Here is a 14970-nt window from a genome sequence, read left to right as displayed (position 1 = left end):
TCGAATGTATTTGAGCAAACATTACAGACTATCTCGGTAAATTCTGATAACCAAACAATGAACAGTCAATTTGCAAATTAACAACCAATTGTTTCAATCTTCACTGTTTCTTCTCTAATTTCATTGCTCATGCATTTTCCAAACGATTGCGCTTCATTTCAGTTCTTTCCTCATCGGTCTTCTGCCAAAATACATTCTATGTCTGACCATCGCCATATACTACTTATATAGATATAAGTAGACTACACCACAATGTTATAAATTTGTTTTTTAAATAAGTTGATATAAAGTCATACTTTGACCCTCCATGTACACAAATATCAATAAAATTAAATCGATAGAAAGTAACCGTTGACTGAGATATTGTTACAAGAGAAATCTATCAACTTTTAATCAGTTCGAGTTCTCGGTATACAAAGAATGGATGTAGAAGAATGGATTATTATCAGGATGAATTTTACAATGTTAATTTAATAGAAAATGAAGTAACTCTTTGGAAAAAATTTTCGAAAAAAAAACAGTAAGGTGTTGATTCTTATCATCCCCCTAAAAATAATTCATGTTTTTCTCTTGGTTTTAAGTAGGAAAGAATCGCGATTTCTGTAAAACTGTATCCAACACAACTACTTAATTGTAAAAAATAAATTGAGTAAGCATTTATTAAAACGTTTAGTGGAGTATCGGTAAAACTATATCACGCCTATAACGAGTTATGATTTATCGAAATTTACAACCATTGGTATACTACAGTAATAGATTAAAATTATCATTTTCATAGACTATGTAAATGATTGAAATTCTTGACCGATAATCAGTATAGAGTCAGCCTACTATTGTCTTGAGTCACATAAGAATTCTTCATGATATCAAAGATTCATCGGTTCATATATAACTACTTATGAAAAGATAAAACTAGATGTTTTAACTTTTGAACTCATTAATTTAATAGTTTAAATTTAATCTCTAATGATTAAATCAAGATGTTCTCTTTAAATTGTATGTGTTATTTTTAAGTTATCTATACCATAAACATTTGGTTGTGCTATTTGTGATATTCACAATCACTAAATAATGTCATTCAGTTTTTTTAAAGTGAAATAACAGATTAATCTGGAAATGAATTATCTTCTGAAACCTCATTCACACTCGTAAGTTTGATTTAGAAGATAAGTGGATTATAATACCACGATAATATATCATTTCAACAAACCGTGATAGTACAGTCAGCCAATGATCATATATAGCGTGTGATCTACCCTTTACTAAATTGCCTAACATGCTATGTAATTTTAAAAAGATAAAGAGAGAACGGTGATATTTTCAGTCTTTGTCGTTTTTGGATGAGTTTAATGAACTATATCCGATAAACGATGTTAAGATTATTATAATCAGCAAATTTTGTAGTTCTCCCTTTCTTTTTACTAATTTTAAATAATTTGTTCAAACAAATCCTAAAAGAGAATATATATGTGATATTATTGAGAGATAAAATAGAAAAGTGCATAACACAAGTTGTCGAATTTGCAAAGACACTTTACCTTTCATGCCAACTGATTGCTGAGGGGTTTACCTATACTATAGTTTTGGTCAGATTCTATTAATTAAGTTACAATATGACCACTAGTATGAGTGACCGGATATCATGTGGATTATGTTTAGATATTAGATGATGGTTTGAACACAGATTCCATCTGAGTTAACGCTTGACAGTAAAAAGTAATTGCAGTCTTGAAGAAATGATGTAACCCGTGCGATTTGAGTTCCCCACTGTCAAAATCAGAGATAACACCATATAGCTGTTCCGGTTGTGAATGACCTTCTACTGGACTGGATTATATACAATGACTAGTGAATGAGTATTAACCAGTGTGGTGTTTGTTTATTGCTTTATACTTATCGAATTATATGGATCACGGTAGAAACTTATGTCCGTGTTTTCCATCCAGTCGCTTTGAACTACCAAATTAAACCCTACTTTGATAGGGTGATCTATCTTCTGAAATGATCTGAATTGCAAAGCTATCGTTTTTATTATGAATGGTATCATTAGTCTCCACTTATGTGGAAATGCTCTTTCTAAATATTCCACAAAGGTTAAATTAGTCACTTCTAGTGACTCTTCTTCTGAATACATGACTTTTCAGGTTTTATAGCCTGTTACTGTTGACACTTTTGTCCGGCTGATGTCTAACCATGTCAGTGATTGACTATTTTTTGAATATCTATCTGTATGGCTAATCTGCATTCGGTTGCGTGGAGAAACACATCAAATAATATACTGATTTATATATTTAAAACAGTAATTTTAAAATTGAATCAACTGCTAATTGACATTTTATCTACACAATAAAATAAACTATGAATTTCACATATCCTGTTAAACGTTTCATGATAACAGTTCAGTTAGCTCTTTTTTGAAAAGATAAAGTACACGTCAGTAAGGAATTATATAATGTATGTTTTTATAAATATACGATTAGTTATTAGTCGTGCGGACATAATTCTTTTTGAAAATTGTTTGAAAAAACATCAGATGAATTGTCCCTTCTATTCCATATACACCAAAAAATGAAGGTGAGGACAACCAGTGTAGCAGAAGTGTCTGCGTCAGTAGGCCTCAGTATAAACAAAGGAAAACGCAAAATGATGAAATAGAACACAAACAAGCTCTGGAAGAAGCGGAAACTTTCACATATCTCGGTAGCATCATCGATGAACAAGGAGGATCGGATGTAGACTTAAAAGAAAGGTTTGGCAAATTAATGGCGGCATTCCTACAGTTGAAGAAGATCTGCAACTCAAGCAACTGTCAGACAACATCAGTCAGAATCTTTAATACGAACTTCAAGACAGTTCTGTTGTACGGAGTTGAAACTTGGATAACGACCACAACCATTATCAGTAAAGTACAGGTATTTATAAGCAATTGTTTACATAAGATACTCAGTTTCCGTTGGCCAGATACCATCAGCAACAAGCTACTGTGGGAGAGAACAAACTAAACTGCATTTGAAGAGGGAATTAGGAAAAGATGTTGTAGGCGGATAGAGCGTACATTACGGAAATCATCAAACTGTATCACGAGGCAAGTACTAACTTGGAATTGTGAAGGGAAATGAACGAGAGAAAGACCAAAGAACCCACTTTGCCAAGAATTGGAAGCCAACCTCCAAAGGATGATTAGCAACTAGAAACAACTAGAAAGGATTGCTCAGGACAGAGTTGGATGGAGAATCCTGGTTGGCGACCTGTGCTCCTCCACGAGGGGTAACAGGCGTAAGTAAGCACGTAAATACGTAAATTAAGGAAAATCTCATCAACAACTGTTTCTAATGGATTTGCTAATCTTTAAGTTATGGTCGTATTCTGAACTTTATTGTATTCGATATACAAGTTTTATTTAGAAAAGCATTTGAATGAACCATTTTTGTAACACTTGTTGAGTTACCTCACTTTGTTTTTTATTTGTAGTTACGATGTAACAGATTGAAATATACACAAGGCAAGTTGTTTTCATAGGTAATCCCAAATTATTATCTTAAAAATCCTTTTTTTCAAATGTCTTCACTTTTTATTAGTTTAACTTTTAAATTTATCGAAGCGTCGAAATTACCCAATTGGGATAAATTCGAAATCAAAGTTCACAAAATGACGAGTTGTATAGGAAAAAACTGTTCTTTATTGAATAATATACATAAAGTAGTTACAAACCTCAACTTGTGAGATATCTGTGGCGTTTACCGAGTCTGTAAGTTTGAAATAAAAACGGCTTCCTGCAATAGTAACATGAAGAACACTTACAACATATGATAGTGCAAATGACAGCTGTTAGCTGTGTCTAAACTTGATATCAGTTTATCAACAAGCAAGAACAAAACCAAAAGCAAACAAAAGGATTGAAAGAAAGCAATTACAATGATAAATACAATAAGTGTTATAAGTATATGTAAATATTTTAGAATCATACACGATAAACTTGCGTCAAAACATACGAGTGGTTGTTAAGGGAACAACTGGCTACTCAGTATTAATAAGTAGTATAAAACAATACACAAAAGAGTCGAAGAGAAGTAAAAGACGATAGAGAACATCAGACAGACTTAACATTAACTTGAATGAACATCAGTAAACTAATTAAATACTGATCATCCTATTCAGTGATTACATACGTTCTTCAGTAATGGGTAAATAGTTTTGAAAAGAAAAAGTCATCTCATAAGTTAGCTACGGCAGTAAATTGATGACAACCTAGACTGTCATACTGTATGGACATTTGTAAATGATAATTTTCGGTCTTGAAAAATATTAAGACTTTGGAAATTGATTTTTATCATTGACCGAATTCATCTGAAATGTTAGTTTATGCAATTAGACATCGGAAAGTATTTTCTTCCTAATTTAAAAACTCTTAAAAGATTACATCTAAACTCATCAGGCTTAATTGTTGTCATGATCAATGATTTGGATTTATTCAATTTGAAATCTATTGCAATAATCATCATATCCCATAGGTGAATGATTGACTCATTGATATTATTGATGGGATTCCACTGATCTCACTAGAACCGCATTAATCTACCTTGAAAAACGTCATAAATAATAAGACAATTACTGTTTCATTGTGAATATTTCATCAAGCTAACAGTGATTCTATACCACAGATCAGCACCAAATAGAAGGATATAATCAGATGAGGAGTTCCATATTAGAACAGATTAAATGTTCAGTGACTTAAATATTTCTATATTTCTTCAAATAAAAACAATCAACTTTGTATTGTACCAATCTCCTTAAATCTTCAAATCAAATATTCAAGAATTCATAGGTGTCTCAATGACTAAAAAAATTCTTGATAAGTTATTTCAATTAGTATTCGATGGAGGACACAAAAAAAATGCTACATCTCAATCAACTACAAATTCCATCTAATAATGTTTAGCTTCTCCACTCACATATGTATTCTCTACATATTATAATTTTCTTTCTAATATTGATTGGTTTCATGTTACCAAAAATAAAGAATGATTCATTGTTGTCATGATAAATTCATATTGAATAAATTTTTCAAATAACTAATCCAAATAACTATGATCACTAGTGACTGAGTTCGTGAGGTAAATCGTGGAGTTCTATTGAGAAGCAGTGACCAGTGGAGTTCAAACCACGTCTGTTGTGAGATAGGAACTCACTGAAGACAATTGGTGAACGGTCACTCAACTTCGTGGATCAGTTGAAGTTAGACATAAACACCATCGGATGCCGGCTCGGTGTTCTATCGGTTAAGTGCTCTGGCGCGAGACTGGTAGGTCCTTGGTTCGAATCTCGCAAAGCAGGGTCGTGGATGCGTACTGCTGAGGAGTCCCACGATAGGCCGTCCAGTGCTTCCAGGTTTTCCTTGGTGGTCTAGCTTCAGTTGACTCACGCTTGCAACTATGATAATGCCTGGAAGTCAAGTTTAAATTTTAATTGTAAATAGAAGTTTGTTGATTTCGCTCTTTATTTTTTGATATTTCAGTTGGTCACGTGAAAACGCCTAATAAAGTATTATTTTGGCCACAGATACAATATAAATATACATTACCTCAATCAGTAGATTTTATTACACCTAATTCATCAGTGAAAAATTTCAAGCCACAACAAGTATTTGGATCATTTTATACCAAGTATAATGCTACAAAAATAAGTAGTTATATTGAATCAAATAACAATTTAAGACATAATATTGATAAGAAAAATAACACTATCAATTATACTACACCAATTATATGGTCTCCATTAGGTTGTTCACCTAGTCTGTCGTCAGCTATTATTATTCCCTATCGTAAAAGAATACAACATTTACGAGTGTTAACAGATCATTTACATGGATTTTTACGACATCAAAGAATACCGTATACCATTTTTATTATTGAACAGGTAAGTGGTAAATACTCAGATACTATATTTTATAGTATCTACCTTTTGAGTTTCGTTTAATACAAAAAAAAGTGTACATATTATTTATGTTATCATTGTCAAAGTATTTCAAAGTCTGAATAAATACTTTTAAAGAGATTTCAAACAAAGTGAATTCATTCTGAAAACCAATCAATGTACAAGCTTATGATTTTAGATTATTTGCATCAGGCTTCTAAATGCTACATATGTCCTTACAAATTGTAGTTCAGCGCTTATGTTAAGCCCACATAGCTTATTCTAGCTTCACTTTTCTTGAGTCATATTTTGACCATGTTAATTATTCACTTAATAATTCTGCTTTTATATGATTGTATGTATGTGTTAGTTGCTTATCCCAATCATCACATATCTGTTGTATCTTAGTTTTGTTCTAACAGTAAATATTGATTAACATTTAATTATACTGAGTTGGCTCATACACCTTTAATCTGCCTCTCTGTTCACTCTTCGTTTCGTCTCCCTGATTCCCTGTTCAAATCACTGAGTACATGAAATATACATATTCAAAATCCATATTCATATTTTACTTATTTAATTCCGTTATTATTCACTAATGCGAATTAAGTCGATAATTATAAACAAGAATATACAACATGTGTATTTCAATAACAATCATTTACATGATCAACCTGGAGTTAGATTAAAGGCCACTAAAACATCTACACCACTAGGCAGAACTAAGTCAATAGTAATGTTTACATACAAAATTTGAACAAAATAAAAATGATAATATTAATAGAATATAGTGAATTCAATGTATTCCATTGCTTTCTATTTACCTAGATACAAGTTAACATTATTTCTAATCATTAACAAAATGTCCAATCTGACAAATGAATTGTCCTTAATTGAATAGATTATTTTAAATGTAAAAAAAGGAATTAAGAATAAAACTTCCACAACAGGTTTTTGATTATTATTTAAGGTGACAATTCTAGAATAATTGAGATGGTATTATTATTGTGAAAAGAATAACACTTATTTCCAGAAATGTAGAAAGAAAACGACGTGTTAGTGTGAATCAGTCAATTATGATTACAATCAGTTAAAAACAAGGAGTAAGAAGGTGACAAAATGCTTATTTCGATTCTGTTATTAAAACAGTTGAAAATTAATCACTGACAATGTTAATACAGCGGTCAGAATTAAACTAAATGTGGCCTCCGTAAAATTTAATACGATAGAACTGGACTGGTTATTGACCACTCTGAATGCAATAATTTTGTCAACGTTATGCTCCGTGTCTTGAAGGTGATGTACTATCTACTACGATGGATGCTTTGTCCTTGAAAGATGAAACTACTGGGAATAGTTCAGTAAGACTAGTAGAGCTCTGTCTTTATGTTCATCCGAGGTGTATGCTTTTGTATGAGTATATACTCTATATTCATTTAGAGGTGGAAGAAATCCGATACTTGTCTTCTTTTGTTTATATAACTTAGTGTTGTGTATAATGGAACCAGTTTCTAAGCGGACAATGTACTTTTTAATTCTGTTCTTAGTCTTTGATTAATTTTATTCATGATTTGATAACCCTTGAACGGTAGACAAACAAAAGCCTGTTTCTTTTCTAATTAAAAAGTTGGAATATTTGATTCTTAATTTTCCTACATTTAAAATAATCCATTCAATGGAATACATTGAATTCATTATATTCTGAAATTATTATCGTTCTTACTTAGTGCAAATATATTTCATTCTATAATATTTTTTTAGATTTTAGTTAAATCCCTTTATTATTTTGTAACGTACGAGCTACTTCAGTTGTTAGACTTGAAACGTTAGTTTTCTTTTACAAGTTAACAAAAGTATTCAATCACCAATCAGCTTAGATATTTTAAATTTACTAACACTGGGAAAAACACTGTATGTTGATGTAGGTTTGTTCTCTGAACTGGATGGTTTGGTCGTGGAGCTTTCATCGTCCTTCTGAACGACATCATCAGCACAAACTTCGGGTAGAAGTGAAGTGTTTGAATTTCTCCACATGTGATTCACAGCTTGTCCTGTGCACCTTGGTGTTGATTGGTTCTTATTGACCTTAAATCTGCCTTTGTTTTGGTTGTATCTCTTATTGGTTTGATCTTTGTTCCTATGTTGCTGCATAATTTTCTTGATTGGTTGATAAATTGGATTGATTTCAATATGCTTGTTTATTGCTGATTGACCTGAGTGCCAAGCTTCTAAAAATTCTCTGGTGTTTTTGGAATTGCCTCTGCCCAAAATCTGCACATTTTTCCAGTCGAATGTATGTCCGTAGTTGTCCACGTGTATTGATATGAGTGAAGAAATGTTGTGGCGTTTGACTGCTAATTGGTGTTTATGTAGGCGAAGATGCAGGGGGCGTCCGCTTTGTCCGATGTAGTGTTTGTCGCAGTTGGTACAATTTATCTTGTAGATGATGTTTGTTTTGTCTTCTTTTGCCATTTCATCCTTTGGTTTGCATAAGATTAAGTGGAGGGATTTTGTTGGTTTATGGGCTACACCCACCTGAGCTACAAATCTTCTCCACCATCTCAACACTGTATGTTCCCATATCGAATTTTGGTGATTGGCCGTTATTTGTTTCTGAATTTAGGCATCACCTTAAAATTGATAAAATCTATCAGTAAATCTGTTGGAAATGATTTATAGACTCAGAATATGTATGTCTCGTTCCCAAAATATACAAGAACTCATTGTTTATCTAATCACTACTGCCTAGATAAAGTCATTTTCTAAACAGCTTTTCAAAAGCTAAATTATAATTTGTTTGTCTGTTGACTACTAACAATTTTTAAATTAAATACATACATTTTATTTGACTTTTTAGATCGGTGAAAGAAAATTTAATCGTGGTGCTTTATTAAATGCTGGATTTCTGGAAGTTTCCAAATTCAAAGAATATGGCTGTTTCATTTTACATGATGTAGATAAACTACCAGAAGACGACCAAATTATTTATACATGTGGACCAAATCCAACACATTTGTCAGCTTCATTAAGTACTTTTAATTACAAGTTAGTTCTATTTTGAATAAATTTTTGGAATGTTCTGTCATAAGAACGTGTGTGAAATCAAAAAAAACACTGGTTCAAATCTTGTTTGTAATAATGATACATAAATTTCACATGGTTGAAGATAATCAGTAGAAATTCTTGGTTTTAAGTTACATTCACTCGACAGTAGAAACTACATTGGTAATTATAGTTATTTTAGCCGCTTCTGACGGCTAAATCGATATATCCTTGGTATCCTTCTTTCCAGTCTGTCTGCACTTCTTCCTCTCAAATCTTCTTGAATAGAACGTGAAACATGTTTGCAGTTACCATTGTGTCTGACATCAGTACTTCAGCTGTTATGTTGTATTATTCTGCTGCTTTCCCACTTTTGATTTATCCGATGGCCATCTTGATTTCTTCCGTCACTGGTGGAGTGACATCTATGGGAAGGTTTGTGTGTTCTGCTTCCATGTCCAGGGGAGTCAACGGAGTTGGTCTATTCAAGAGTTCCTTTAAGTGTTCTACCCATCCGTTGGTCTGTTCTTGAAACTCAGTGATTGTCTTTCCTTTTTTCTCCCGGACGATCTCTCTGGTTTGCAATATTACCCCGCTAGTTTCTTCGTTGTGTCACATAGTTGTTCCATATTTCCTTCTGTTTCAGCAGCCTCTCGTAAAACTCATCTTTAACGTCGTCGTTTCTACTATTAGTGAATACATAATAATGGATAACATTCATTGTGATCCCCCTCCTTCATCTTTTTGAAGGATGCTTTGAAAATTGTAGATTCATGAGATTCCTATCACATCAGTGTTTTTTCGTGCTTCTTTGGACAGCATCAGTGCAACTCATTGTGTGTACGAATCATTTTCTTCTTCATGACCAAGATGCTACTGCATCTCTACTGAATCTAATCTATTCTATCTAGTTTGCATCCAATGGGTTTCACTTATTGTGAGAACCATCAAGTTGTATCTCTTCATTTCCACTGCTTTTTGACTGGTCCTCCCAGTCTCCTTCATTGTCCAGAAACTCCATTTACCAATAATAATGGTTGCTTTGGTTGTTAGAAGGGTCAGTGGCCTCTTGATTTCAGAAGAATTTCGACTTTCACAATGAGGCCTCATAATTCTTGTAAATGGAGATCCTTCAACCTCCAGATCAGATTTTGGATGGTACAAATTGTTTTTACTGGTTAGAGTTTTTTTGGCAGTTTTATTTTCTTCTGGGCAGAGTTACTGATCACATCTCCAACTCGACTTTCTTTATTCGGGTTTAGAATTGGCAATAACCCTAGGAGAGCTACACAGGAGGAGGAGGTTTATACAAAATTCTTAAATTGTTTTAGTTAAAGACATATGTAAATTTCATTGTAAAAAAATAAATAATAAAAATTTTATTATTCATTTCACAGATTAATTTATGAAAGATTTTTTGGTGGTGTTGTTACATTCACTCGTGATCAATATCTTAAGATTAATGGTTTTTCAAATTTATATGAAGGATGGGGTGGTGAAGATGATGATCTTTTATTACGTGTTGAACAATCTGGATATAATTTAAGCCGAATCAATGAATTAATTGGTCGTTATTATGCATTAAGTCATAATACAGATGAATTGAATGAAAAGAATCCAGAACGGTTCGTTATTAACCAATTATGTATATATGCATACCATATTCTCTAAGTCATATTTAAAACAAGCAGAGTGAAAACAGTATTGTTTAAAAACCGATCTTACTTGAAAACTTGTTTGAATAATATTTTTCTTATAAATTAATATTTGTGTGATAGTTGAAATCGTAAGACTGTGGTGTGGGCCACTTATATCCACATAAGTAGTATATGATGATGGTCAGACATAGAATGTATTTTGGCAGAAGATCGATAAGGAAAGAACAGGAATGAAGCGCAATCAGTATGAAAATGCATGAATAATGAAATCAGAGAAGACGAACTGATATTTGCAGAAGGAACAGTTAAGATTGAGACAATTGATTGTTATTTTGCGAATTAACTGTTTACTGTATGGTTATCAGAATCTACTTAGATAGTCTGTAATTTGTGCCTAAATACATTCGATTGTCCTCAGTCGTTTTCTTGTTCAATACAAGACGACATCAAATGGAATAAATTAGATTTAGCAATATCATGGATATTCATTAGGTGCTCTATTGACTGTCATTCATCAACAAGTTTAGTCATAATCAATTATGATTGATATTATTATTAATTTATTGTACGAGATAATTATTTTTAGCCTAAAGTTTATGAGATTAGCTTTTTATCTAGACTTTATAGAAGCACTATAGTCAGTGTGATGTATAGTGTTTCAGAATTAGTGAATGGATTCTCTTAGGCTACAAAATCATCGGTTGCTAAAGTCAATAAGTGATTGATATGATTTGTAATCAATCACAGTAACACAGATACAATCCTTGCTCTTCTTTTCCTAAATACTGCATAGTTCGTTACTCAATGTAAGTCATTATCTCTTCAGTTAAATAGTTAGTGTTATCATGATTCACTGATTTATAATTTAACTTTAATGTGTTTGTTTTCTAACTGCATCCATTTTTGCTATGATTACGTATTAAATTACTTAAACTATACACCTTATTCTACATCTTCCATTTGAATTGATTTTACTTGGCATTAACATATATATTTCTAAATAGCAAAATATTTGAAATATAAGAAACATGTAAAATGAGAAACTATAATGTTGTAGAGCCTAAATTTAGAAGTAATGTCAAGTAAGGTTTTGATTTATTATAGATTGAATAGCATGATTCCAAGATTATTTTTTTTACTTTATTGATACATTTTTGGTTAACTACTCGAATTTCACTGGTTATATAGATGCAAAAATCACTAGTCATGTCTAAGTTGACTATATGAATCGAAAAACTTGTTTAACTTGTTAAGTTAAAAAAAGTAGTGATTTTTTTCTCTTTCAGTTCACTAATAAGGTTTCACTGGTAAGAGACAATAACGCAGTTATATATTTTAAATGAAGATTGGATACTTCTCAGGAATTAATTATCAGGAGTTACCATAATGACTAAGATTTAAAGATTATGATTAGTTAAGCTCATCTATCTTATTGTATGTAGTTTTCAACAATTAACATTTTAACATGATAACTTTAATAATTAACTTACGTTTTTGTTTTTAACAAAATTCTCAATATTCAAATGCATTTAGTTTCAAGTTGTTAAAAACTTCAGAGAGTCGATTTAAAAGTGATGGACTGAACAGCTTGAAGTATACTGTAACTCAGTCGAAATCAATGTACAATGGTCTAATTTATTGGATTTCCATTGATATACATCCTAAAAATTCATAATAATTTAATGTACAAGTAGGTTGGGTCTAAGCTTCCATAAACATGATATGTTTTATTGTTTGGAGAAAACTTTATTATATCACTTTTGAATCTCTTTTAAATTAATACCCTACTTCTCCATATAAATTATTATAAGAAAATCGAAAACAGTATTGGAGAGAAAAGCAAATCTTCGTATCAAAAATAAAGTGGTTGAAAGCATATGAAAAAAAATTAGATATTTATTGATCGAAGTAAGAACAAACTGGAGGATAAGTAAAGATGGATAGTAGCTAGGAGTGAAATCCAGGAAGCACGTTTCATTCTATTTGGGACTCGTCAGCTGGATGTACCTGCATCCCAGAGTTGATGTTCACTCTGAGAGTCGAACCAAGTACCTTTCGTTTCAAACGCCATAGTGTTATCCACTGAGCTACTGAGTCCCGATAGACACTCGCTTGTGCAATGGGGTGAAGTTTAAATTCACTTAGTATTGTTTGTTTGAATCTCCCCATTGATATCTAGGACTGAAGCTGAACATCAACTCTGTGATGCAGATACAACCAGCTGACGAGTCCCAAATAGGACGAAATGCGCGTCCTGGATTCTACTGCTACCCACTATCCATCTTTGCTTATAATGCTTGTATATTAGGCTATATCGAGGCAATACGCACAGTATGTACATATGTCAATAAGAGACTGATCAATCGCAGTCTTAAACATCAATGAGAAGATTCAAACAAACAGTACCAAGTGAATTTAAATTGGAGGATAGTTTAAAAAAGGCAATTGAATTATTGACTATATTGTTAAATACGTGTTTCTCAGATGTCTTCTGTTTTTTGCTAGAAGTAATCAGAACTGTCATTCTGTATTTTCACAGGAAACTATGAATATTGAAAAAAGCTAATTTAATTTATTTCTGACGTTAAAAATCATAGAAACACTTTATAGATAGATAGTTCTTGAGTATCACTAAGACTTAATGTGCGTTCATTTGACTGTTTAATTTCAGAAATGGTTTGGTAAATACATGTTTGCTTCCTCTATGTATTGCACTGATGTTCATACATATTTTAAATGATTGGTTAAAACAGAGTAGTATTAGTAGCAATGTAGTGAACAAAACATTGTAGGGAAAGCAGATCGATTGTTTAGCGCACGATCACACAGTTACCCAGCAGAAATATGAAGATCATTGATTATATACATCATTTGCACACCTTCAATCAGTCTTCTCTTACAAACTTCATAGTTTATTCATTCTTGTTATTATTCTCTTAGTTTTAATTCCTTCAACACTCTGCTCTCAGGCATTTCACTTCCGATTGGAGATGCATACTACTTATATTTGTCGACATAAGTAGTATACACCACAGTGGTGATATATATATATATATATATATACACTAATTTTCACCTGTAAGCATGATGTGTCTGCAGTCTGAGGGAGTTCTTATACTAAGTAGGATTGAGACCAGTGTTACACACTGTTACGGTCAAAGATATTACTAATGAGTTATCTGTCTTGCGACTGGCCTTCTGTAAGACTAAATTACATTCAGTGATTCTTATAACTGAGTAGTAGTTTGTGTGTAGTTCTTCATTCTGACCGAATTATATCGAACAAGTTTATTATACTAAATTTTGAGTTAATAGAAGGATTTCAAAATGTTTAGCATTAGTGTTATACAATTCTGTTATGCTAAATGTTATACCTCTATTGATATCCAAATTAACTACCAGTCCTATTCAGTTGTTTGTCTTGATAGATCCAAACTGTTCATGTGGATTTATCAATGCGACTAGAAAGAAGCAACATGATAATTTCAAAATGATTAGTATATTGAGCATACTATTACCAATAATTTAGAATGATTGCAAAAATACATTGTATTGATGTTACTCATCTGAAATAAACTACATTGATATGATTTTGTTAAATAGTTCAATATGCAAACCGTTGTTTTAATAGGTTTATACAATGAGCTTGATTTTCAAATTCAAATGAAGCGCGTTTATTGAAAATTGGTTCGTCATTTTTTTTCAAAAGATTTGGAAATGTTTCTATACACTTGAAAGAAGGAGAGAACTCAGATCAAGAACACGAGATTAGCTGACCACAACGTCAATATATTTCACACCAAAATCCGACACAAGGAACAGTCAATCAATAACAGTCCATCAATAAGTGTCCATCAATAAGGAACAGTCCATACATAATAAGGATAGGGGAATATATATAACACATATAACACCTGTCATCCTATCTAATGTCTGACTCATCAAGACAACCAATCATTATCATTCTTGCCCACACATCACAATTATTCATTACATTCTAGTTTGTCATAAACTCGACCGTTGCTGCTACATTGAGGTGGTTGTCAGGCTTGCCTATCGTGATGAACCAATCGAGTAATACTGGCTGGAACAATCGTTCCTCAAGGTCCCACCATGCCAGACAGGTCGGTTGAAGAGTGGTAAGACTAAAAGCAGCAATCCCAAGGTCCGATGGTGAAGTCGCACTGCCGACTGTACAGAGGTGTGACAGCAGTAAATTGTTTCCTTCAGACAACTAGCATAACAGCGATGCTGTCTTCCTACAAGGAGGGGTGGAGTTAGAAAAGGTCGACCCTAAAAATGCATACCTCGCCTTATCCCACAGAGTTCCGTCTCTGGCGGTAAGGTCTTTGAAGAA

The 14970-nt window shown here is 32.4% G+C and overlaps 1 protein-coding gene across 1 annotated transcript in view; it reads left to right on the top strand.

Annotated features, from left to right (window-relative positions):
- Smp_146430 (putative beta-1,4-galactosyltransferase) overlaps positions 1–12288 on the top strand; it is a gene marked incomplete at its 3' end in the record, with an annotated part of 187582 nt that extends 175294 nt beyond the window's left edge. The window contains exons 3-7 of the mRNA XM_018789940.1: positions 5516–5665; position 5916; positions 5989–6019; positions 10351–10580; positions 12147–12288. Coding sequence (XP_018655333.1) covers positions 5516–5665; position 5916; positions 5989–6019; positions 10351–10580; positions 12147–12288 — 554 coding nt within the window. The remainder of the gene's footprint in view (positions 1–5515; positions 5666–5915; positions 5917–5988; positions 6020–10350; positions 10581–12146) is intronic.
- Positions 12289–14970: the final 2682 nt, after the last annotated feature.

This window comes from Schistosoma mansoni, chromosome W (assembly GCF_000237925.1).
Source record: "Schistosoma mansoni strain Puerto Rico chromosome W, complete genome".
Taxonomy (NCBI): Eukaryota; Metazoa; Platyhelminthes; class Trematoda; order Strigeidida; family Schistosomatidae; genus Schistosoma; species Schistosoma mansoni.
Note: the sequence above shows the minus strand (reverse complement) of the source record. Positions and strands in the feature narration are given on the sequence as shown.